The sequence below is a fragment of the Heterodontus francisci genome, chromosome 19 (genome assembly GCF_036365525.1).
Source record: "Heterodontus francisci isolate sHetFra1 chromosome 19, sHetFra1.hap1, whole genome shotgun sequence".
NCBI classification, from domain to species: Eukaryota; Metazoa; Chordata; class Chondrichthyes; order Heterodontiformes; family Heterodontidae; genus Heterodontus; species Heterodontus francisci.
The window spans coordinates 59,938,463-59,964,555 of NC_090389.1; the positions used below are offsets into that span (position 1 = coordinate 59,938,463).

At 44.2% G+C, this 26,093-nt stretch overlaps 1 protein-coding gene across 1 annotated transcript in view; it reads right to left on the minus strand.

The window, feature by feature from the left end:
• The window catches only part of LOC137380344 (voltage-dependent L-type calcium channel subunit alpha-1D-like), a 487,921-nt gene that overhangs the window by 271,512 nt on the left and 190,316 nt on the right, over positions 1-26,093 (minus strand). The window contains exons 22-27 of the mRNA XM_068052272.1: positions 15,102-15,189; positions 14,902-15,009; positions 14,754-14,806; positions 13,185-13,331; positions 12,450-12,651; positions 3,024-3,182 (exon numbers count right to left, since the gene is read on the minus strand). Of these exons, the coding sequence (XP_067908373.1) occupies positions 3,024-3,182; positions 12,450-12,651; positions 13,185-13,331; positions 14,754-14,806; positions 14,902-15,009; positions 15,102-15,189 (757 nt within the window). The remainder of the gene's footprint in view (positions 1-3,023; positions 3,183-12,449; positions 12,652-13,184; positions 13,332-14,753; positions 14,807-14,901; positions 15,010-15,101; positions 15,190-26,093) is intronic.

Genomic DNA, 26,093 nt, shown 5'->3' on the forward strand with positions numbered 1-26,093 from the left:
GGGACCTTATCGAAAGCCTTTTAGAAATTCAGGTATACTCTATTTCTTGGTTCCCCTTTATCTACCCTACTAGTTACATCCTCAAACAGCTTTAATAAATTTGTCAAACACTATTTTCCTTTTGTAAAACCATGTTGACTTTGCCTGATCATACTATGATTTTCTAAGTGCATTGTTAAAACTTCCTTAATGTTAGCTTCCAGCACTTTCCCAACAACAGATATCAGAGTAAATGGCCTGTAGTTCCCTGTTTTCTCTCTCTCTCTCCCCTTCCTTTCTTGAATAGCGGTGTTACATTTGCTAACCTGCAATCTGCTGGGACTTTTCCAGAGTCCGGGGAATTTTGGAAAATCATAGCCAGCACATCCACTATCTCTGCAGCTATCTCTTTTAGAACCCTAGGATATAAGCCATCAGCTCCTGGAGATTTGTCGGATTTTATCCCCTTAAGTTTCTCCAATACTTTTTCTCAACTGATATTAGTTACTTTAATTTCCTCACTCTATTTAGCCCCTAGATTACCCTGTATTTCTGGTATGAAAATTGTCTCTTCTATTGTGAAGGCAGACAGAAAATATTTGTTCAACGTCTCTGCCATTTCCTTATTCCCCATAATAATTTTTCCTGTTTCTTCTTCTAAGGGGCCAACGTTTACTTTATCCACTCTCTCCCTTTTTATATACTTGTAAAAGCTCTTACAATCTGTTTTAATATTCCTAGGTAGTTTACTCTCATTCTATTTTTTCCCTTTTTATCGACTTTTCTGAGGCCCTTTGCTGGTTTCTAAAACACTCCCAATCCGCAGACTTGCGACAATCTTAGCAACATGAAAAGCCTCATTTAATCGAATACTATCCTTAACTTCCTGAGTAAGCCACAATTGGCTCTTTCTTGCTGAGTTTTAATTTTTCAATGGAATATGCTTTTGTTGAACATTTTGAATTGTTTCTTTAAATCTTTCCCACTGTTTATTTATTGCCATTCCTTTAAGTCTACTTACCCAATCAACCTCAGCCAGCTCTCTCCTCATACCTATGTAATTGGCTTTGTTTAAATTTAAGATTCTTCTTTGTGATTACAGTATGTCCAGATGTTGGGTGGCTTCTGCTGCAATGGAAGCTGAGACATTGGCCATCAGATACTGCATCACGGTTGGGTCAACAAGTGCTAATAAGTTGGCCACCACTTCCATACTGGAAAGGGTGGGCTCCAAGCTCTGCACCAAAATGGTGCTGTATTCCTCATGTTTCTTGACATGGACCTAGGCTTTCTGGCAGGTCTGTTGATGTGCGAAGCATTTCATTATGCATAACCATCAGCCTTCGTCTTTACGCCATCCCATCGAAGTCCTCTGCAGCTGGTCCCATGTGGAACCTGGCCCTCTGGTGAGCGGGCAACTACATTACCCTTGTCCCCTACATGGCTGCAGATCACTCGTACCCAGTGTCTCACCATGAGCAGATCCTGCCATTAAGCTATCCTCTAAAGTACGTGCAGTGTTAGTATTTGAGCTGGTGGCTGCAAGTATGAGTGCAAATGAGGTAATTTCTTCGTCATCACTGTTGACCTGCTGTTCGACCTCTTGTTCTTTCACTACTGCCTGGCCAGGTTACAGTTTTTGGGTATCTGAAAGGAGAAAAGCACAAGAATAGGGTTATGGTGAGGTTTGGAGGAAAAGCATGAGGTGTGTGCGAACACCATCTGCAGCTTGGAAATCAGATTGTGGGATGAGGGTGAAGTGGGATGTGGGAAAGACTATTAGATATGGAGATACCATCATCCTCAATGGTTTCAGCCCTGCAGCTGGCTACGACCTCAGTCATGGCCGCTCCAATGATAGCGACCACAGTTTCCTCCATTGGGGTTAAAACATACAGTTGTGCTTGTCCCTTGCCAGTTAGGTCCTGCTATTTGCAGTTAAGTGTCACCTTGTCTTGCAAGAGAGGAGTGTCAGTGAGTGCTGTGCAATGTGTTTGGGTGATGTGGCTGTCATGCGTGGAATCTGAGATGTGGGTCTGTGCCTTGCAACAGTCCTCCGTGTGTGAGGATGAGGTGATTAGCTATGAATGTTAGATATGAGTTGTGATTGACAGAGATTGTTGGTACATGAGTAATGATGTCATGCACTGAACAGTTTGTGAGGCCAGTGGTGCAGCACTACTGGTGTACCTACACCCCAAGGACTACAGCGGTTCAAGAAGGCAGCTCACCACCACCTTTTCAAGGGAAATTGGGGATGAGAATAAATGCTGCCCTAGCCAGCGACGCCCACATCCTCCAAATGAATAAATATAAATAAAGTTGGTGGTGAATGGCATTTGAAGATATTCACTGACCTTGATCACTCGTGAGGTCACTGACGTGACACTGCGTTCAGGTCCTTAGGGCTAGACTCCTGGCATGGCTATCTGGTCCCACTGCCTTCATAAGGTTTGTCCAGAGAGTCTCCTGGTCTCCTGTAGATAGATGACATCTCTCCTCCTCTCTACCTCCTGCGCCAAGGCCTCTAGTGCAACATCGGAAAATCTCGGAGCCGGCCCTCTGCCATGTTCTGCCTTTAGTGAGTGTACCCCACGTCAAAATCACTTTTAGAATGACTTCCAGCACCTGCTCCAGCCATAGTGCACCTCCCCTTTAAGTCATGCAGAGTGGGTTTAACTCGTACTCATATCACGATTTTTGTGCCCCTGCTTAGGCATGCAGCCACTCAACAGCACACTTAGTTCTAGCAACACACTTAGCGCTGGCCTGCATGCTACAATCATTTAAATTAGCAGGCAGCATAAAGTTTGTGTGCTGCCTGTGTCAAACAACGGGCACAGGATAATCCACATCGCGATCCCCGCATCCATTTTCGGGCCTTGTCCAATTTCACGGCCTAGATTTTTGAATTATTCATGTAAACAGTACTTCCATACATTTTATACATGATTTATAAACACAAACAGATTTGCAAAAATTGGAATAAATTAGGACCCTTGATATCTAGCTTTAGTAGTAGTATGTTTTAGCATTCTTCCTACCTGTACAGCCAAGCAAAGCGTGTTCAACATGATGAGGACAAACATGATGTATTCAAACCCAGCTGAGTTTACCACATACCAAAATTTATACTGGTAGGGATTCTTTGGGATGTATCTGCGAAGTGGTCTGGCCTTTAGAGCATATTCTACACATTGACGCTACAGAGACAAAAAAAGGTTTCCAGTGACCACACATGAGAATATTTAAACGAAGAACATTTTCTAAGTAACTTAATTTATTCAAGATTTTTTTCTATTTAGTTATTATATCATCTGTTGGGTTTTCACTTCCATGGTCTTACTAAAATACTGGGGGTAAAAATGGTCTTCGCCAATAGCACAAAATAGGCAGTAGTGAACTGACTTCGGACCAGGATTAAAACCGCTCTGAATTCACTCTTGCATGCTTTGTACTATCACAATTTTACCCCCATTGTCTTCAATGAATTTCAACAAACTTGGCTACTGCTTTTCAGTAGCTTCTGGATTTCCTTTCATTGCAGCAAAGCTATATAACAATCGACCTCATAAATCTGCAAATAATCTATCCCTGAACAGTTTTACAACCTCAGCAACTTCAAAAAATTGCACAGGGTTTTCATACACTTTGATGAGGTGTTTCCTGTCATCAAACATTTGGTCCCTTTAATAAATATGTATGTTGATATTGGAAATGGTGTGAATATGTGTGTGTGTAAATAGTATTTTTTTTCTACTAATCAGACTTTCTAGGCGGCAGCTGTCTATTTCATATTCATCATCCTGTTACATTATTGGTGAAAACAACGTATCATTCAATTCGTGCAGCTAGTGTCTGACTTTCTCTCCTCAAACAACAATATGCATTTATATAACACTTTTAATGAAGAAATATATCTCAGGGTTTCATAGAGGAAAATTTCATATAACTGAGGCAAGCCATTCTGAATGACATATAGACTTGGAACTCCAATTCATAAAGGGAAATCTTAACTTTTACCATCAGGTAGAAAACTGGCGGTAGGAGATTAGCCACCAGTTATGTATTCATTTTATGTTTTGAAATAAAAAGTGCTCTTTTATTTGGAAGAACTTTGTTTTAAAATGCATCCTCAGCTTTTGAACACACCTGATCAGTAAATGCAAGTTAATACTAGTGATATACAGGACATGGATTTTTCAAACAAGCCAAACTTGATTTGGATCACACCTTGAGCTGTCATTCAAAATCTGTTACAGTTTGCAGTTTAACTGCTTGATGGTCTTAAGATGGCAGAGTGCTAAATTGTTAGTGTAAAATTGACAAGGGCTGTGATTTAATGAGGAGGCAGTGGCCCTGCCCATGAGCTGGAAAGTTGGGGGCAAGCCCATCTCCACCAGCCGTCGAAGCCACAACCGTATTTGATGGATCTCAGGCAGTTCATTACCTGAGATCGTGGTTTCTGCTCCTCTGAGGCAGATGCCCTGCCTCCAAGAGCTGCCGGCCAATGAGAGGTTTGGCAGCTGTTCAGTCCCAGCAGCGGCACTAGAAGCAGTGGGCACTGCTGGGACTACAGCACTCCCCAGAGCTGCAGCCATTGAGGAAACCCAGAGTGCAGGTAAGTGAGGTTGGGGATTGCAGGGGGCCAATCAGGCAGGCCCTGGCGAGGGACTGGGGGGGTGGGTGGGGTGTCAATTGTGTGGGGAGGGGGGGTTTCCAGTGGGGACAACACTTGCCCCTAGTGGAGCCCTCTGCAGAGCACAGGGTCCCCAATCAGGAAGGAATACCCACACCCCCCACACACCCCGGCAACACCGTGGCCACAGGGAGGCTGCCAGGTTTTGCTGCGGGGGCGTGGGCTGTCCATTAAAGGAAGCTCATGGAGAAATATGTATCTCATAACACTCTGTCTTCCCAGCTGGAGAAAAGCAGAGTGAATGCAGGAAAAGGAAATGATAAAAAATAAAAAATAAATACATGGAGCATAAATCTACAACTTCATTCAATTTCCAATCTGAACCACTGCCAGAAGAGGAGCTGCTGCACAGCAGCAAAAGAGGGCCTGCGGTTTGGGTTGTACCACACACCACCTAGTGGCCAAGCAACTGAGGTCTTGTCTGAGACTGAAGGCTACATTTGCAAGAGTTTGAGAGTCCAGGAAGTCCTGAGATTACAAGATAATGTGTCTAAATGAACACACAAAAAAAGACATGATAAATCATATTAAATCTCTTAGTAGGCCCTGACTGCCTGCTAAAAATAAACATGACACAAATTGTCCGTGTGCAAACCAAAATACACTGCTACCTTCATAATTCACAAACATTTTACCAGATAGTTTTTAAAATTTCATAAGTGCAACTCACTCAGCTGAATTAATCATAAACACAAGATGGTCACTTCAATGAGCTGAAAAAGTCAGACTATGACCTAATGTTATGAATATCTTCCACTGAACTCTGCTCGTCCAATCACAAAAATTAACAAAAATAATGCAATTGATTTTAACTCCGAGTGGAGTTTGGATAAGCTGGGGTCAGGGAAAATGCTGCTGCACTAGCTGGAGAACAAAAAATAATTAAAATAGTTTCAAATTAACTCCCAGGTCTCATTAATGTGCCATCAGTCCACATCTCACCCAGAACGGGCATCAAGTGAGCAGGAAGCAGCTGCTGCTCTCTGGAATGTTCAGCGGCTGAGGGCTGCCCACCAGCATGAAGGTATATGTAGGGAAGGTAATTCTGGGAGAATCTCACAAAAGAGAAGTGAGTGATTCAAGGACAGAGCATTTTTCACTGCAGCTGAAAAGATTAAGCAGTGAACTGATAGAGGTTTTCAAGAGTATAAAGAACTTTAATGTAATGAATAGTGATGAACTGTCCTAACTGGTTGGTGAAACAGTTACAAGAGGGTACAAATTTAAGATAATCACAAGTGGAGGAAAATGTTTCTTTGCACAGAAGGTGGTGTCATGCAGGCCCCCACCTGCTGAGAATGAGGCACATTAATATCGCCACATGGACATTAAATTTCAAATTTTTGCTGGGAAGAAGAGAAAGCCTGTTGCCAGGCTGGAAAGCCATTTTTGCATATTAACAGATAGTGCTTGTAGACAAAGGAGAGCTATTCCCTGCTCCAATTCAATCTACAAACAGACATGGTCAGACCAGTTAGTCACATGACTAACTGGCTGTTGTAGAGTTTTGAACTGAAAGCCTGGAGAAAGCTGTTTGCTCCTGGATTGAAAAGACCTCTCCTGGCTTGCTCGCCACAGCCTGTCCTGTCTGCTCACATCTCTTTCTCACGGAACTCCAAAAACACACTGAAGATACATGAATCCCAAGAGAGAAAAGCTTCCTACAGTGAACAAGGTTTAAGAAGAGTCATAGTCACAGAGTTATACTGCACAGAAACAGGCCCATTGTGTCCGTGCCTGCCATTAAGCATCAACCTATTTTAATCCCATTTTCCAGCACTTGGCCCATAGCCTTGTATGCTGTGGCATTTCAAGTGCTCATCTAAATACTTACTAAATGTTGTGAGGGTTCCTGCCTCTATCAACCCTTCAGGCAGTGTGTTCCAGATTCCAACCACCCTCTGGGTGAATAAGTTTTTCCTCAAATCCCCTCTAAACCTCCTGCCCCTTACCTTAAATCTATGCCTGCTGGTTATTGACCCCTCCGCTAAGGGAAAAAGTTTCTTCCTATCTACCCTATCTATGCCCCTCATAATTTTGTACACCTCAATCAGGACCCCCTCAGCCTTCTCTGCTCTAAGGAAAACAACCCTAGCCTATCCAGTCTCTCTTCATAGCTGAAATGCTCCAGCCCAGGCAACATCCTGGTGAATCTCCTCTGCACCCTCTCCAGTGCAATCATTCCTTCCTATAGTGTGGTGACCAGAACTGTACACAGTACTCCAACTGTGGCCTAACTAGCGTTTTATACAGCTCCATCATAACCTCCCTTGCTCTTATATTCTATGCCTCAGCTAATAAAAGCAAGTATCCTATTTGCCTTCCTAACCACCTTATCTACCTGTGCTGGCTGCCTTCAGTGAAGAATGCTGGGCCCCAACGAAAAACAAGATCTACCTACTATCAAGGACTCCACAGTGAACTCGAAGAACTGTAACAACAACTCTTCAGGTATTGCCTCAAACCTTTCCATTTTATTTTTCTTCTGCTCTTTTCTGTCTCTATTTGCATGCGTGTATCGCGTTTGAATGCTAGCGTAGGTGCGTCATGTATCCATAGGTGTCAAATGATTAGAGTTTAAGTTTAATAAAATGTCACCTTTCTTCTTTAAACCTAAGAAAGCCTGTTTGTGCTCGTTTCTTTGCCTTATAATTGGAAAGCAGTGAACAAGGATTCACCAAGGGGGAGCTAAAAACACAGTATGTTTAAAAATAAAACGCTATTACAGGAAGACCAGGTGAAGGCTGAAAGGGAACCCTAGACCTCTTTCTCACCTGGTCATAACAGTGGTTTGAATGTGACATTCTCTAACACAAGCTATTATTGAAGTGCAGTCCATTAATTATTACAAAAGTGAATGAAATAATTGCTTTAAAAAGTAATATTTTGAATAAACAGGACAGTGGAATTAAACTCGGTGAGAACAGGGTACCACAGATGTCATGGGTAGAGGACGGTTGAACACTGTCACAGCGGAGGGTGAACAAAGACTATTGCAGGAGGATACGTGCTGTAGGGTGCTTGGCCCTCTAACCCTCCTTTTTTCCTCATCACTGGAATGAGCAGTGACTCATTTGCTATGACTTACTCTTGCCACTGATTACTAAACATTGTGGGCTGAATTTTCAATGACCTGTGGAGGCGGATCTGGAGGCGGGGGACCAAAAAACAGAAAGAAATTCCATTGGGCCGACTCCATTACATGTTCCTGCCTCCATACAGGATTTTCCAGCTGGAACAGGAGTACCTGTTGCGTCCAGAGGCCGTCCGTGAAATGGTGGTGGTCTCAGTGTCGTGCCGGGTAGACAATGGAACCTGAGGCTCCATTCAATGTGGAAAGCGCCATTCCAAAAATCGACTGCAATCACGGCAGTGCCTATTACTGTTGGGGCTTTGCCCCTTGTCCAATGGCCCTAACCCTTTTATTTACTGCTTTTGTGGCCAGTGACTGGGAATGGAGGCATCCTTGCGCCTTCCTATATACTTCAGCAGCACCCACTTCTGACAGTGTGGCTGCTGATCTACGACTGCTGCACGGCCTCCTCTTGGCCCTCTGGGCTTTGGAGCCCGCCTACTGTCCGTAATTAGATGGGGCTTCCAGAGGCAGCACAATCACCCGCTGAGTCCCACCCCCAACATTTGTGGGTTCCTGACCCGCATTTCATCCAGACTGCTGGATCGAGATCCAGGAACAAAAATCCTGTCCTGTGTTTCTCCTCTCTTTTCAGGTCAATCCAAGTCCCAGACCCATTGTCAGCACAGAAGGAGGAAGAAAATCCACCAGATTATGCACTGTCACTCACCTTCAGAAGAAATATCAGATGATATTTGACCCAAGGCAGAGGAGGGGGTGAAAATTCCCATGCTGGTATTTGGCATCAGGGCATTCAATTACAGGATGGAAGGAGAGGATGTGCTGGGAACTTATTCACAAAGAATTCTAGCGGCTGGTTAGATTGCTATTCATTGTTGATCCTTGGGCTCTTTATGGTCCTCTGGTTTCTCCAGCGCCACCTTTAAGCCTTTCTCTGCAGCTAACTCCAAGGAATTTTCCCCCTTTGCAGGACAGAATTATGCAGCATATAGCACACCACAAAAATTCTCAACACTCTCACTGGACTGCACTGAAGCGCACTTCTGGAGCGGTCCAGGCAGCAGATCCTCCACTTGAGCATTCCGATTGTTTGCTCAATCATAGTTCTGCATAGTTGATGCATTGCTCAGCAGCTGTATGCAGGTCCCTGACAGGAACTATGGCACAAATGTGTAACCAACCTTTGACCCAATGTTGTAGGTCCAATAATGCAAGCTTGGAGAACAGGCAGAGGATGAATGCATCACAACAGCTGCCAGCATACCATGTACAGAGTTGTAGATCTGTACATTGTTGCACACGAGCTGCACATTCACCAAATGGTGGCCTTTGTAATTCATATATAAGCCCAGTTTATGAAGTGGATCCCACAAGGATACAAGCAATTATGCCTTACACCTGTGGAATGTATGCAATATGGAAGAACCCAATATCCCTCCCTCTCCTGTTACTTTCTAGGCTTCATTGAGAAAGAGATAAATTGTTGGCACACTTGTAGAGGACAATTGTGACCTGCCTCATGCAGGCATGCAGATTGATTGATGAAATTTTTAATAAATGGTTTTGGCATCTAGGAACGCTTTTCTGTGAACATGACTTTCTCCCTACACTTATCTGTTGATAGATTAATATATAATGAATAAAATACTGGCATATATGGCAAATATCTGAATGAATTGTGATATTTCTCCTCACTCCGACCCTCGCTCTCAGCAGGACTCTGACATGTACTATTTACAATATAGAAGCTCCAGACACCAAAGCACCAACATTGGAATCAGCAGAGATAATGAGTAATGACATCTCATACAAGCTCAAATATCCAGATAATTTCATTTAAATTCTCATCCCAGGATAATAGTTAAATTTACCCCAATACTAAGCATCTTTCCTAAGCTTAAAGGCTGGGCAATGCCATGTTCCCACTATTCGGCAGTGCCTTTTTAGAGTTTCTCGCTTAAGTTATGCAAGAGCAACTGAATAAGCTGCCTCCCCACCAACCTCTTCCTGGGTGAGTTACTTGGCTTACACTTTCTGCCAAATCTTAACAGCATGACATAGACTGTAAACCTGTCATGTGGGGATCATTGCCGGGAATTTCCATCATAGCACTCTATGTTTTACCACCAACAGGTGGTAAGGCTGACCAAACAAACATATTATTAACTTTTGAGTAACTATTGTAATATTTCAAAGGTGACCACTCCCAGGTATGCTTGGTGATGAGTGTGTTACACATTCCCCATTGGATACAGTCAATAATAATTGTAGCGAGAAACCTTAGAATCACACCAGGCACCTGAACGGATTGTGGTTGCATAGAGAAGAAATGATGACAGAGGCTCAAGATTCAACACAAATTCACTTTTTCCATGGGCATGCCCACTTTGCAAACTGGAGTATATGCTCCAGGCCACAAAGATAAAGATAACAGCAATGATACTGAGTATCTGGTGCGATACATAAGGACATAAGAAATAGGAGCAGGAGTAGGCCATTGGCCCCTCGAGCCGCATCAGTCATTCAATGAGATCTGATCTGATTGTGGTCTTAACTCCACTTTCCTGTCTGACCCCCACCCCCCACCCCAGGACTTCACTCCCTTGTAGATCAAAAATCTGTCTAGCTCAGCCATGAATATATTCAATGATCCAGCCTCCACTGTTCTCTGGAGTAGCGAATTCCAAAGATTAACAATCCTCTGAAAGAAGAAATTCCTTTTCACCTCCATCCTAAATGAGAGACCACTTATTTTGAAACTGTGCTCCCTAATTCTAGGAAGCATCCTCTCAGCATCTACCCTATCAAGCCCCCTCAGAATCTTAAATATTTCAATTAGATCACCTCTCATTCTTCTAAACGCCAATGAATATGGGCCCAACCTGCTCAACCTTTCCTCATAAGACAACCCCTTCATCCCAGGAATCAACCTAGTGAACCTTCTCTGAACTGTCTCCAATGCAAGTACATCCCTCCTTAAGTACGGAAACAAAAACTGTATGCAATACACTAGGCGTGGTCTCACCAACACCATGTACAGTTGTACCAAGACTTCCCTACTTTTATACTCCATCTGCCAAATTTTTGCCTATTCACTTAACCTATCTATATCCCTTTGCAAACTCTTTTGTATTCTCCTCACAACCTGCTTTCCTGCGTATCTTTGTATCGTCAGCAAATTTGGCTACAATACACTCGGTCTCTTCAACCAAGTCAATAATATAGATTGTAAACAGTTGAGGCCCCAGCACCGATCCACTAGTCACAGTTTGCCAACCTGAAAGTGGCCCATTAATCCTAACTCTCTGTTTCTTGTTAGTTAGCCAATCCTCTATCCACATCAATATATTACCTCTAACACATGAGCTCTTATCTTGTGCAGTAACCTTTATGTGGCATCTCATCAAATGCCTTTTGGAAATCAAAATACACTACATCCACTGGTTCCCCTTTATCCACTCTGCTTATTAAATCCTCAAAGAACTCTAGAAAATTTGTCAGACACCATTTTCCTTTCACAAAACCAGGTTGACCCTGATTGTTTGTATTATGATTTTCTAAATGTCCTGCTACTACTTCCTTAATAATAGATTCTAGCATTTTCCCTCAACTGGTGTTATTTTTGGTCTGTCTACTGTTTTAGTACCAACAGCAAATGTGAAGATTTTGCTTACAATACCAGTATCCCTGTGTCCGGGTCACGGATCGAAATTAAAAACAGAAGAATCCTGAAACTGATTTCTGAGGTACTCTACTTATACCCTCTGTCTCCTGATTTAAAGATCAAATATCAATCTAGCACCACATTTAAACTCATCTGTGACTCATTATTTTAGCCATTAATCATCAATATGAAAACTTGTCAAAAAGCCAAGTATAGCATTGAATGCATTTCTAATGTCAACTATGTCTGTAACATCTTTGTAAAACCATTCTCAGTTTAGTTAAATTTGATCTTCTTGCACAGAAGCTGTTAGTGCTTCCTCTAACATGAGGCACTAGTTTTATGGGGAGCATGTATCAGATGCTTGGAAGTCTGTGCCACAGCCTTTGAGTAGGGATTATTTCCTTACAACAAACAACTATATCTTTTGGAGAGAGCTAGTGGTAGCATCAGGATTGACAACCCTTCTGCCTGTGAGTCTAAAGGGATAGAAAATAAATCTCCTAGGCACTGTTGTTAGCAACCTGAGACAAAACTAGAGTTTTGCACCAGTGGTTTGTACGAAAGAACTTTCTTTTTCTGCATATGGGCAATGTCCCGGTTCTCGGAATACTTAAACCACAGGCAAAGGCACTCAATTACAGGAATCCAATCATTATCAGGTAAATATAATCACATGTGCAAATTGTAGGCTGGTGTCACATGATCAGATGTTACACGATCAAATGTCACAGGATCCATTATAAATATGATCAAATATCATATGATCAAACCTCCAGGAAGAAGTCCAATCAGAGCAAGCAACTCTAGATTAGGTCTTTATTATGAATTTATGCTATAAGCTTAGCATTGCTGCAAGTAGAAATCACCTCACACCCACAATAAACTTGCACTTGAAATGCACCCCTATTACAGACAGAAAGGTACAATGAATTGAGGTTCTTGTGTGCTAAATCAGCATACTGCCCAATAAGACGCAAATGTTAAAACTGCTATTTTATGTGATTTCTAACCTGATTTTTGTCCAACTCGCAGTTTTTATACTCCAGTTCTCCCTGCTCTTGGAATGTGACGATCACAAAACCAACAAAGATATTCATCATGAAGAAAGCAATGATAATGATGTAGATGATAAAGAATATAGAAATCTCCACACGATTGTTGTAGATGGGGCCAATATTTTCTCCATTTGAGTCTATGGCTTTGTATAGCAGGCTGAAAAAGAGACAAAGTTGATGTGACAGAATATTACCACGAAATGACAACTATAAATGTCCAAGGGGGACAACTTTAGTGGCCATGATGCATGATGATGTAGTTAAGATTTTTTTGAATGCCTTCACAATGTCACTACACATAGCAATCAAAGCAGCTCTTTTCCAGAGTTTAAATTTATTTTTACATATCTCTATCTACAACCTTTCTGAGCCATTAAATACATTCACTTGACACGATTAAAGATGCACTTACACAACAAGCTTAGTGTTAGTGCAAAGTAGCTTCAGCTTCACATCAACGCTAAACTTGTGCAATGTAAATCAATGGTTAAGAACCGAATGACTCAGGGGCAAAGTGGAGTAAGACTCAATCCTCTGCTTCACATCAATGCTACAGTTGTAATGCAAATGAATTTCTAATCTAAATAAAATTGTACATGTCAAACATAAGATAATTCTAAAAGGATTTCATAAACTAGTTTTTAATATTAGCCCTGAGCATTGGCTGGAAAAAATGAAACATATGCTTACGCTGGCCAGCCTTCAAAGGTCGATACTGTAAACAATGCCATCATAGCTGCAAGAACATTGTCAAAGTTGTAATCGCTGTTGTGCCAAACCCGATCACGAATTACAGGATGATCTACTTCACCATCTTTATAAAGAATATAAGTTCCCCTAAATAAAAGGAAAAAAAAGTCAGAAAAATATGATCTTAAATGGTTATTATTTTTAAAATCATTCAGTACAGGTGGAATTTTCTCCATGCTGAGGTGCCCTTGAAAGCAAGGTAAGTTTTTTTTTAACCGAGCCGGGGCCAGAGAGGCAGACCCCAATGATCGGGGCGGCGCACCCTCCAGCGGCTGCACCATAGTCACAGGGCTGGACTCCATGAGCCATGGAGAGGCCATAAAGGAGCGCCCCCTTCAGGCGGCCACCAGGGTTTACCTGGCGGTCTCCCCATGTGGCGGCAGCCCATCCCACCACCAGTAAAATGCCGACCAGGGTGGGAAGTAGCCCTTAATTCGGCAATTAATTGGTTTAATTTGTTGCCCGTCATGCCGCTGAGGTTCCTGCTGCTGGTAGTATCCTGTGGCGGGGAGAAGACATTGGGCTTCCCTCCCAACGCCTTCTGCCATCATATTCTGAGGCCTCCCAACCTGTCTTCAGAGGGCTGGTAAAATCCAGCCCTTCATGTTATCACTGTAACCTCATATGTAAGGGGGAGATGGTGGCGCAGTGGTCATGTCACTGAACTAGTAATGCAGAAACCCAGGCCAATGCCCTGGGGACATGGGTTTAAATCCCACCATGGCAGCTGGTAGAATTTAAATTCAATTAATTAATATGTTTAATTATTTAATGAAAAAATCTGGAATTGAAAGCTAGTCTCAGTAATGGTGCCATGAAACTATCACTGTTGTAAAAACCAATTTTGTTCGCTAATGTCCTTTAGGGAAGGAAATCTGCTATCCTTACCTGGTCTGGTCTGCATGTGACTCCAGACACATGTCTTAACACATCTCTTAACTGCCCTCTGAAATAGCCTAGCAAGCCACTCAGTTGTTAAGGGAAATTAGGGATGGACAACAAATGCTGGCCTTGCCAGTGACATCCACATCTTATGAAAGAATAAATGTATCTACTCTTCTTAGATGTAATATTGGTGCATCACAGTCCAAATGGATTTCCCAAAAATTTAGCGAAAATAAAGTCAAATTTTGCAGTCAAAATGAACTAAAATGGCAGCACATTGGAGTGTTGATACAACAACATAATAGTACTGGTATTCCCCTTGGATCTCCATTACAACCTTTGGGAAGGTGCCATGCAGTGACCTCTCCAAAGAGACAGGGAAAATCACTGAGCCTTTCTTATATGTTCTTTTACCGACTCAGAGTAACACTTCCGCAAGTAGTACTTGTCTAACAGAACTGCAGAACTAGTAAAAAAAAAAGTAGGATTTCATATCCTCACAAAAACAACAAAGATTAAACTTTTTACGGCATGTCAATAACGTTTAGACTGAATGAAGTAAATTACTGTGTCAAAATCAAAACATTTCATCATAAAAATATAGTAGTTCTGCGTGTTTCTTACTTGCACTCTTCAGGGAGTTGTTTTGCTTCATCTGTACAACGGTAGAATTTGCCCTGAAAAAATATGACATGTTAATTTAGGCTAGAAGAGTTTTTAACTTTAGCCTGAATTGAAAGAAAAATATAGATAAAGTATGATCAGCATTTACCTTGAACAGCTGAACCCCAATACAAGCAAACATGAATTGTAGCAGAGTTGTAACAATCATGATGTTACCAATGGTTCTAATAGCAACGAACACACATTGAACAACATGCTGTAAGGTGAAAAAAGAAGTGTGAACAAAAAGTTACAGATTTTAAATTGCCATAAGAAGAAATTAGATACATGGAAAATGGTTGAATAAACCTTGAGTCCCTTCGCCCTGTTGATTGCTCGAAGAGGCCTTAACACCCTTAAGACACGGAGGATCTTCACTACTGAAATAGCACTAGACCTGTGTGGAAACAAGCAACATTCACTTTCACTCTTTTACGAAGCACTTTAGGAGGTTCCAAAGATGTGATAAGATATATAAATGCAAGATCTTTATTTCTTTTTGCTACTTTTTTTTTTTAGAAACTGATAAAAGATATTGGCTGAGGATTGCTATGGTCACTATGGGTAATGACATCATTAATGTGTTCATGAAGATTTCTTCATAATTCTAGCAAATTGGTAAATGCATTATTTTTGAATGCTCTACCAAACAAAGGTAGAACTCACGACTGCATGAAGGTCACTGGGCACGTGGCAACAAGAACAGTTCTTCCCCCACGGTACATTCTCTATGCAATGCAGAAATGAAACCATACCTGAAGAGTTGTGAGAGACCACCGTCATTGATGATAAAAATACTGGGATGAGGAAGCAACTACATCCACCTCATTTGTTCCAGTGATAGTTATGTTTTATGTAGGATGCCATATTTGCACTCACTATGCATATGCTTTCTTAGCATTTTCATATGTCCATCTTAAATAAGCAATCCTTCATAAATGTGCTACCAGATACAAACGTTATGTAGTAGCAGCTTAAAATCAACCACAAATCAGCCAGGTGCAGAGAAACCCACAGTGATTCTTAAATGAATTGGTTATTCATATATATTGGTGGTAGACAGTTAGAGATCTGCCACTGGGGGCACAGAATAAAAGGTTCTTAAGTGCATCATCGCAAGATGGAGTTAAATTAAGTAACTACACAATTGGAATGAGTGTCACATGGAGGGGTGAGAAGAAAAGTGGGTAGGGGAGGATAGAGGGGAAGGGTCGAGTGGAAATTGAGATGATAGGAAAAGTGGAGAGAATTGGAAGACTGGAATGAGGATTAGAAAAAAGCATGTGGAGGAGGATAGAGGTTGGGGAAGGGCAGATGATGGGGAAAGGGAGGGACTAGGGGAAGGGGAACGAGGTCAGAAGAAGGGAAGAGGATAGCTGGAGGAAGGAAAGAAACTGTGGAAGTAGAAAAGGATAGGGAAGGGAGAGAAATAAAGAGAGGGAGAGGGGTCCAGGAAATGACTGGGAAGAAGACAGACAGAGAGATTGGGGAAGGGGCAAAGACAAGAGGAGATGGGGAAGACAGGAAGAGGACAGGGAATGGGTACAGGGAAAGAGGATGCATTTGCTGAAATTAAAACGAAACTGAAGAAATGAATTAAATTAAGATGGGTCATTCATGAACTTAAAGCAGCCTTGCACAGAATGGCACCAATCCACAAATCACAAGATGGTTGGAAATGATGGAGAAAATGAATTAAATAACTTTGAGAATAAAGTTGCCAAAATTAACTATATAACTATACTGGCCTGAATTTTACTGATCAGGCGGACGCCTCAACATCAGGCAGAAATGGCAGGTCGATGACACGCACTGGCAGGCGGCGGGACATTCTACAAGATTTTACCAGCCACAGCCAATTAAGGGCCTGCAGTTGGAGAGCCAGCCAATTAACAGTAGTGGGCAGGTCCTAGTACCAGCAGCTTGCACACAGCCACTATTTTTAAAGGCACATGTGCAGCAGTCAGGATATTGAAACAGGCAAGAAGGAGGGGGTCAAGAGCAAAGAAAGCAGTGGAGGATGGCGTCAGAATGAGGAAGGGTTGCTCCACAATTCAGCGACGCCTCGCTGGAGATGCTTTTGCAAGCAGTCAGAGAAAGGAGACAGGTCCTGTTTCCAGCAGACAGGAGGAAGAGGCCAGCAAGCCTCAGCAAGGAGTCATGGCTGGAGGAGGCAGACATTGTCAGCAGTCGAGGGGTCGTTGCAAGAACCTGGATCCAATGCAGGAAGAGGTTTAATGAACTCCTGCGGTCTGGAAAAGTGAATGATGTTTAAAGTTGCAAACTGAAAACCCAGCATTTGAAATGTGAAGCTAGGTAGTACACATGCACAGGGCAATACCGGGCATCAATGTTCACATTGAGATGCCCAGTTTACACGCAGCCAAACCCCATACTCAGACATGGGTGAATGCTGCATTGAGATGGCCTCACCATGCGTGGTGCTGCACATTTACAGTGCCTCAAAATGACTAGCACAGATGGGCCATGAGACAGAAGTGACAAAGCGTATGTCTACGCTTGCAGGAGAAGCGCAATCAGAATACCAAGGGGTATCAATAAACCAGAGGTGGAGTGCCTTTTATCACTGTGGTGACACCAATGCAGAAGGAGGCATTGGAGATCGGATGGTCACAGCAGGAGAGTCTATCGCTGCGAACAGAGCGTGTGGAAGCTATGGAGAGTGAGTAAAGGTTGGTTGTGTCCATCATTCCAGAGACCAGGTGTGGCCTGTGGCACCTGCATAGGCCTTTAACGACACTGGAAGCTCCTTCCCAAGGGGAGGCACCAGGGCTTGGATGAAGGAACAGCTGTTTCACTTAAATCATTTCTCTTCAGCAGGTACAGTAGCAAATGAGGAAGAGACAAGGTCCTGCTACATTGGAAAGCTCAGAGGATGCAATTCCATCACAAGCCACTGCATCACTTTAGTCCAGCACACCCTCCACCAGCGCAGATATACTCACATCAGTGGGTTTGGTTGCGCATTTAGAACAGATGGCACAATCTGGTCAGCACTGCACGCATTCACAAGAGGAGATAACAAAGGCAGTGCCAACTACAGCCAACTTCCCTTGGAGGAGTGAGAAGAGGCCCAGCGATGCTCATCCCATGCAGATTAGCCAGCCTTGGGAGTCATCATCAAAGCAGATGCGTTAGGAGCATCTGTTGGAGTTTCCAGAGGCAGTGAAGTCCCATGCAGAAATGATAGAGGAGTCCATTCTTGTCATGAGTGGTTCTCTTCATGTGAACACATGACGTCCTCCATTGAGAGAGTGGCGACATTCATTGAAAGACACATGGAACATAGCACCGAGTGGATGCAGTGGGTGCGCACAGACCGTCATAGCATGGCCTCATCCATGAGGAGGGCGAGATGGTCCAGCCACGCATTTCCCTGTTGCCAGGAGCTGAACCATTCCAGGCAACCATGGGAGTGCATGTGAGGCCTGAAAAAGCAGAGGGGAATGCTCAAGGCAATGGGGGCTCCTCTCAAGGCACTTCCATAGCTGAAGGCAAATTCTTAGCCCTTTTGATGATGACACCAATGCTGCATACTGATCTGATGACTGAGGTGACCCTGCACACATGGCCCCGAATGTGCCAGCCCCAGTAGGGCTCAGGCACCCAGAGGATGCAGGCCCCAGCCATCTAATGCACCGGAGCAAGAAAGGCAGCAGCCTGCCTCCACAGCAACTCCAAGCGCAGGGAGTGAACCCCGTAGAAGTGAGCGGTAAATGCACAGATCAGCACGTGGGCCTTCACTGGGTGATAATTTAAGTGCAGAAGAATTTAATGAGAGTTAAAGGTCTTGACATTCAATGTATAATGACTCGTGTATTTATTTTTAGGCAACAGTTGACAGAGACCAGATGTGGAATCAAATAGATGTACTGTATATAAAAGTGAAGGCCTCATGAGTGCCTGTGTTGACAAAAGGTCTTGGCATATTAGTGCATGGGTAAAGAAAGATGGTAACCGCCTCTCACAAAAGGTCAGCAAGGCCGCCTTTGGCAGAAATTTGGTGCGCCTTGTGCATGTCCTCGTGAAGCGTCTGCTGATCAGAGAGTCGTGAATCACTGGCAGGCATGTCACTGTCCTGTAAGCTGGGCCCTGTGGCGCCATCTTCAACAGCTGGCACCAGTTGAGGAGCCTCATGCTCATCCTCCTCCTCCGAGTATGTGTCTTGTTCAGTGTCGTCCTCTGACTCCAACGCTACTCACCTCTGTAGCCCCAAGTTGTGCAATGCGCAGCAGACGACAATGATGCTGGGATATCCTGGAGGGTGCATATTGCAGGGCTCCCCCAGCTATATCGAGGCATCTGAACCTTATCTTCAAAAGCCCAATGGCCTGCTTGATGGTGACCCTTGTAGTCATATGGCAGTGGCTGTATGTGTCCTCTACTTGTGTGTTAGGGTTGCATACAGGGGTCAGAAGCCATGACTTCTGTGGTTACCCCTTGTCCTCCAAGATCCTGCCATGGAGGCATTCGGGTGGCCTGAACAGCTGAGGCAACTGGGGCTGTCTAAGCATGTAGGGGTTGTGAAAGCTTCCTGCATACACCTGCATGATCCACTTACGGTAGTCACATTCGACTTGAACATTGAGGGAATGGAACCCCTTCCTGTTCACAAAGGCACCTGGCTCCTCTGAGGGAGCCTTGATGTCCACATGACTACAGTCAATGACCCCTGCACCAGGGGAAATCCAGCCTTGGCACTGAAACCAACTGCCCTCTCAACTTGACTAGTCTGGTTGTAAATTTGATATATTGACCAGCCCATGGCATCCGAGACCTCCTTATGCAGCAATGGGACGCCGACTGAGAGATGCCACAAAGATTTCTAGACGATCCCAGGAATGAACGACAGACCAAAAAAAGTGACTTTGATACTCAAGACTACAGGCATTGGGTGTCCGCCACTTTCCATTGTCATCAACTCCTGCTCCAGCATACCACACAGCTCTGCAATAACCTCCCATGAGAGATGCAGTCTTTGTAGACATTGGTGCTCAACATCTCAATGAAGCAGAGCCTCTGACGGTACACCCTTTGAGCTTCTGCGACCATAGGGCTGCCTTCTTGCCCCCATGCGCCCTCCTCGTCCACATCCAATGGCTTCCTCCCCTGCTGGAGCTCACTTGGCCACTGCACAGCCCCAAGTGGCTGCATTCCATTCTGTGCCACTTTCCTCCTCAATGCAAGAGTCAAAGTCTGAAAGCATTGACCCCATCGCCAGATGAAGTCTCCATTACCATGAGCCTCTCAAGAACCTTGTCCTTCCTCCAGTGGCTGTTGTAGACCTGGGAAACATGTTTCCACTAACAGCACTTCAATTTGGCCCCACCCGCTGCGTCACTTCTTCAAGACACAGCCTGCAGACAGCTTTACAGTATGGGGCTGGCAGTTCCCTCCACAACTCAGCTGTCACTGAGATTTCACCTTGTTTGAGTCGGCAAGACTCTGAGGCTCCATGTAGCTCGGTCTGCCATTGGTAGAATCATGAAAAGGTAGGAAAATAGCTGACAATTGGTTGCTTAATGACCTTAATTATTTATCTGTCACTGATTTTTCAGCTACTGATCCATCTAGCCACCTACATCTGGTAAAAATGGTAGCTGGTGGGAAGATGTAGGAGAGCCAGCCCAACGTAGGCCCACGTCATTTTACTGCCTGACCCCATTCCTACTTCCTCAGGGCAGGTAAAATTCAGGCCATTAGATTAAGAAATTAATGAGCAACATTAATAAGTTCGAGGCTTCAAATAATAAAATTAATTATAGATCGGGGCTTCATTGGAGAAAATTAATTAAATAAAAATCATGGCTTTTCTGGAGTTAATTAAATAGAGATCGGTGTTTCACAAGAGGAAATAAAAAAATGAGAGCTTTTCTTGGAAAATTAATTAATTAGAAATTTGGGGTATACTGGGGAAAATTAAATAACTATCAGGGATTTGCTGTGGAAAATTAATTACTAAAAGATCATGACTTCTCCAGGGAATATTAATCGAATAACAATTCAAGACTTCATTGCAATGAGCGAGGGTTGGGGAGGTTGACAATCGGGAAGGCAGAGGTCGGCAATCAGGAGAATTAGGGGAGGGGCTGAAATCAAGACTGGTGGAGCAAAGCTTCCTTGAGAAGCCTCATCGTTGGGGTGGGGGGAGCACTCCTCTCCTCTTGGACAAGAAGGAATGATGCAAAGGGGAAGGTGAGATGAGATGGGATGGGGAGGGAAGAGGGGTTGTGGAAGGGTGAGAGGAGTGGGGAAAAGAGGGAGAGACAAGGGAAGATGGAAAAGGAGATTGGGAGGGAGAGGGAGGAGGGGCTAGGGAGAAAGGAGTGGATGGGAGGAGAGAGAGGGAGGAGGAAGAGTGGTGAACAAGGTAGGGAGTATTGATGGTATTGGGGGAACAAAAGGAGGAAAACTATCAGAGTGGGGAAATTCTTCTCAGTGGGGGTGGCGAATCTATGGCGAGTTATATCTTGCTCAGGAGTCAATGGAGAATAATATTGGATGGGATTTAAAACCAGTGTTCTATCGAATCCCGGAAAATTCTCACCCAGAGAGTCAGGTTAACATTACCCACATTAATGTTATTAGATAATGGATTGAAAGTGGTCAGGTGAGAGTGACTGCTCTTGACATCAAGGCAGCATTTCACCGAGTATGGCACCAAGGAGCCATAGCAAAACTGGAGTCAATGGGAATTAGGGGGAAAACTCTCCGCTGGTTGGAGTCATACCTAGCACAAAGGAAGATGGTTGTGATTGGTGGAGGTCAATCATCTCAGTCCCGGGACATCACTGCAGGAGTTCCTCAGGGTAGTGTCCTAGGCCCAACCATCTTCAGCTGCTTCATCAATGCCCTTCCTTCAGTCGTAAGGTCAGAAGTGGGAATGTTCGCTGATGATTGCACAATGTTCAGCACCTTTCGCGACTCCTCAGATACTGAAGCAGTCCATGTCTATATGCAGCAAGACCTGGACAATATCCAGGCTTGGCTGATAACGGCAAGTAATATTTGTTCCACGTAAGTGCCAGGCAACGACCATCTCAAACAAGAGAGAATCCAACCATCTCCCCTTGACGTTCAATGGCATTACCATCGCTGAATCCCCCCTATCAACATCCTGGTGGGGGGAGGGGTCACCATGGACTAGAAACTGAACGGGACCAGCCACATAAATGCTGCGGTGACAAGAGCAGGTCAGAGGCTGGGAATTCTGCAGTGAGAAACTCACCTCCTGTCTCCCTAATGCTTGTCCACCATCTACAAGGCACAAGTCAGGAGTGTGATAGAATACTCTCCGCTTGCTTGGACGGATGCAACTCCAACAACACTCAAGAAGCTCGACACCATCCAGGATAAAACAGCCCACTTGATTGGCACCCCATCCACCACTTTGAACATTCACTCCCTCCACCATCAACACACAATGGCAGCAGTGTACCATCTACAAGATGCACTGCAGCAACTCACCAAGGCTCTTTGGACAGCACCAAACCCGCGACCTCTACCGCCTAGAAGGACAAGGGCAGTAAATGCATGGGAACACCACCACCTGCAAGTTCCCCTCCAAGCCACACACCATCCTGACTTGAAACTATATCGTCATTCCTTCACTGTCGCTGGGTCAAAATCCTGGAACACCCTTCCTAACAGCACTGTGAGTGTACCTACACACCAAGGACTGTAGCAGTTCAAGAAGGCAGCTCACCACCACTTTCTCAAGGGCAATTAGGGATGGGCAATAAATGCTGGCATAGCCAGTGATGCCCATATCCCATGAATCAATTAAAAAAAGCTAGAACAGATGATCTGGTCCTTATCTGATTGCTGTTTGTGGGACCTTCCCCTTGCAAAATGGCTGCCCCATTTCTTATATTACAACACTGATTACACTTCAAAAGTACTTCATTGACTGTAAAGAACTTTGAGATGTCCTGAGATCATCAGCCACTATGGGCTAGAATTTGATGTAGCAGGGCATCTAACAACATGTAGATTCTAGTAACATCCTGCTAATAAATATTGCACTAATACATGCATAATTTCCAGTTTTTCTCCCCTCCCCGCTTCTTAAATAATGGAGTGATATTGGCAACTTTCCAATTCAAGGAGACTATTCATTACACAAGAGTTTTAGAAAACCATGACTAAAACATCTGCCATTTCCTCACCTACATCTTTTAAAAGCCAGGGGTGGAAACCATCAGATCCTGGAGATTTGTTAATCTTAAGTCTCATTATGTTCTCCATTACCATGTTTTTTAAATATTAAATCCAGTAAGATCCTCTCCTTGATTAATTTTATTTCCACATATCTCTTGCACTTTGTCCTCTTCCTCTATGGTGAACACCAATATAAAGCAATTATTTAGCGATTATCTGCTATTTCCTTATTTTCAAATACAGTCTCAACAGCATCTGTCTTTCAGGGGCCCACGTTATCATTGGTTACCCTCTTTCTCAATATATTTTAATATATCTTATTTTATTGTAATTCAGAGCATTTTTGATCAACTGAAGTTTTAAATTTTCAGTACATATGAACACATAATATAACATAAAATAACTCAAAAGAAAAAGCTGACAAAGCATCTTTTGTGCTTTTGATGTTGGCCACAAGTCTGTAATACTTAACCTTTAATAAACTGCAGGAGTGGGCTTCGCCATCAGAAACTCCTTGCTCAGCATGATAGAGCCTCCCTCAAATGGCTCGGAAAGCATACTGTCCATCCGACTGCTCACCACCTCTGGTCCAGTACACCTACTCAGCATCTATGCTCCAACACTCTGCTCCCCACATGAAGCTAAAGACTAGTTCTACGACGAACTCCATAATATCATTAGTAGCATCCCCAACACCGAACACCTATTCCTGCTGGGGGACTTTAATGCCAGGGTTGGGGCCGACCATGACTCATGGCCCTCCTGCCTTGGGCGCTATGGCATTGGAAGGATGAATGAGAATGGGCAGAGACTGCTTGAGTTGTGTACCTATCATAACCTCTGCATCACCAACTCGTTCTTTCACACTAAACCCTGTCACCAGGTTTCATGGAGGCACCCAAGATCGCGTCGTTGGCACCAGCTAGACCTCATCGTCACAAGGCGTGTTCAAATCACACGCAGCTTCCACAGTACGGACTGCGACACCGGCCACTCCCTGGTGTGCAGCAAGGTTAGACTCAGACCAAAGAAGTTGCATCACTCCAAGCAGAAGGGCCACCTGCGCATCAACACGAGCAGAATTTCTCATCCACAGCTGTTACAAAAATTTCTAAACTCACTTGTAACAGCCCTTCAAAACACTCCCACAGGGGCTGCTGAGACCAAGTGGGCCCACATCAGAGACACCATCTATGAGTCAGCTTTGACCACCTACGGCAAACGTGCGAAGAGGAATGCAGACTGGTTTAAATCTCATATTGAAGAACTGGAACCTGTCATAGCCGCTAAGCGCATTGCACTGTTGAACTACAAGAAAGCCCCCAGCGAGTTAACATCCGTAGCACTTAAAGCAGCCAGAAGCACTGCACAAAGAACAGCCAGGCGCTGCGCAAATGACTACTGGCAACACCTATGCAGTCATATTCAGCTGGCCTCAGACACCGGAAACATCAGAGGAATGTATGATGGCATTAAGAGAGCTTTTGGGCCAACAATCAAGAAGATTGCCCGCCTCAAATCTAAATCAGGGGACATAATCACTGACCAACGCAAGCAAATGGACCGCTGGGTTGAGCACTACCTAGAACTGTACTCCAGGGAGAATGTTGTCACTGAGACTGCCCCCAATGCAGCCCAGCCTCTACCAGTCATGGATGAGCTGGACGTACAGCCAACAAAATCGGAACACAGTGATGCCATTGATTCTCTAGCCAGTGGAAAAGTCCCTGGGAAGGACAGCATTACCCAAGAGATAATCAAGGATGCCAAGCCTGCTATACTCTCAGCACTACATGAACTGCTTTGCCTGTGCTGGGACGAGGGAGCAGTACCTCAGGACCGGCGCGATGCCAATATCATCACCCTCTATAAAAACAAAGGTGACCGCGGTGACTGCAACAACTACCGTGGAATCTCCCTGCTCAGCATAGTGAGGAAAGTCTTTGCTCGAGTCGCTTTAAACAGGCTCCAGAAGCTGGCCGAGCATGTCTACCCTGAGGCACAGTGTGGCTTTCGAGCAGAGAGATCGACCATTGACATGCTGTTCTCCCTTCTTCAGCTACAGGAGAATTGCCACGAACAACAGATGCCCCTCTGCATTGCTTTCATTGATCTCATCAAAGCCTTTGACCTCGTCAGCAGACGTGGTCTCTTCAGACTACTAGAAAAGATTGGATGTCCACCAAAGTTACTAAGTATCATCACTTCATTCCATGACGATATGAAAGGCACAATTCAACATAGCGGCACCTCATCAGACCCCTTTCCTATCCTGAGTGGTGTGAAACAGGGCTGTGTTCTCGCACCCACACTTTTTGGGATTTTTTTCTCCCTGCTGCTCTCACATGCGTTCAAGTCCTCAGAAGAAGGACTTTTCCTCCACACAAGATCAGGGGGCAGGTTCTTCAACCTTGCCCGTCTAAGAGCGAAGTCCAAAGTACGGAAAGTCCTCATCAGGGAACTCCTCTTTGCTGACGATGCTGCTTTAACATCTCACACTGAAGAGTGTCTGCAGAGTCTCATCGACAGGTTTGCGGCTGCCTGCAATGAATTTGGCCTAAACATCAGCCTCAAGAAAACGATCATCATGGGACAGGAAGTCAGAAATGCTCCATCCATCAATACTGGCGACCACGCTCTGGAAGTGGTTCAAGAGTTCACCTACCTAGGTTCAACTATCACCAGTAACCTGTCCCTAGATGCAGAAATCAACAAGTGCATGGGAAAGGCTTCCACTGCTATGTCCAGACTGGCCAAGAGAGTGTGGGAAAATGGCGCACTGACACGGAACACAAAAGTCCGAGTGTATCAGGCCTGTGTCCTCAGTACCTTGCTCTATGGCAGCGAGGCCTGGACAACGTATGTCAGCCAAGAGTGATGTCTCAATTCATTCCATCTTCGCTGCCTCCGGAGAATACTTGGCATCAGGTGGCAGGACCGTATCTCCAACACAGAAGTCCTCGAGACAGCCAACATCCCCAGCCTATACACACTACTGAGTCAGTGGTGCTTGAGATGGCTTGGCCATGTGAGCCGCATGAAAGATGGCAGGATCCCCAAAGACACATTGTACAGCGAGCTCGCCACTGGCATCAGACCCACCGGCCGTCCATGTCTCCG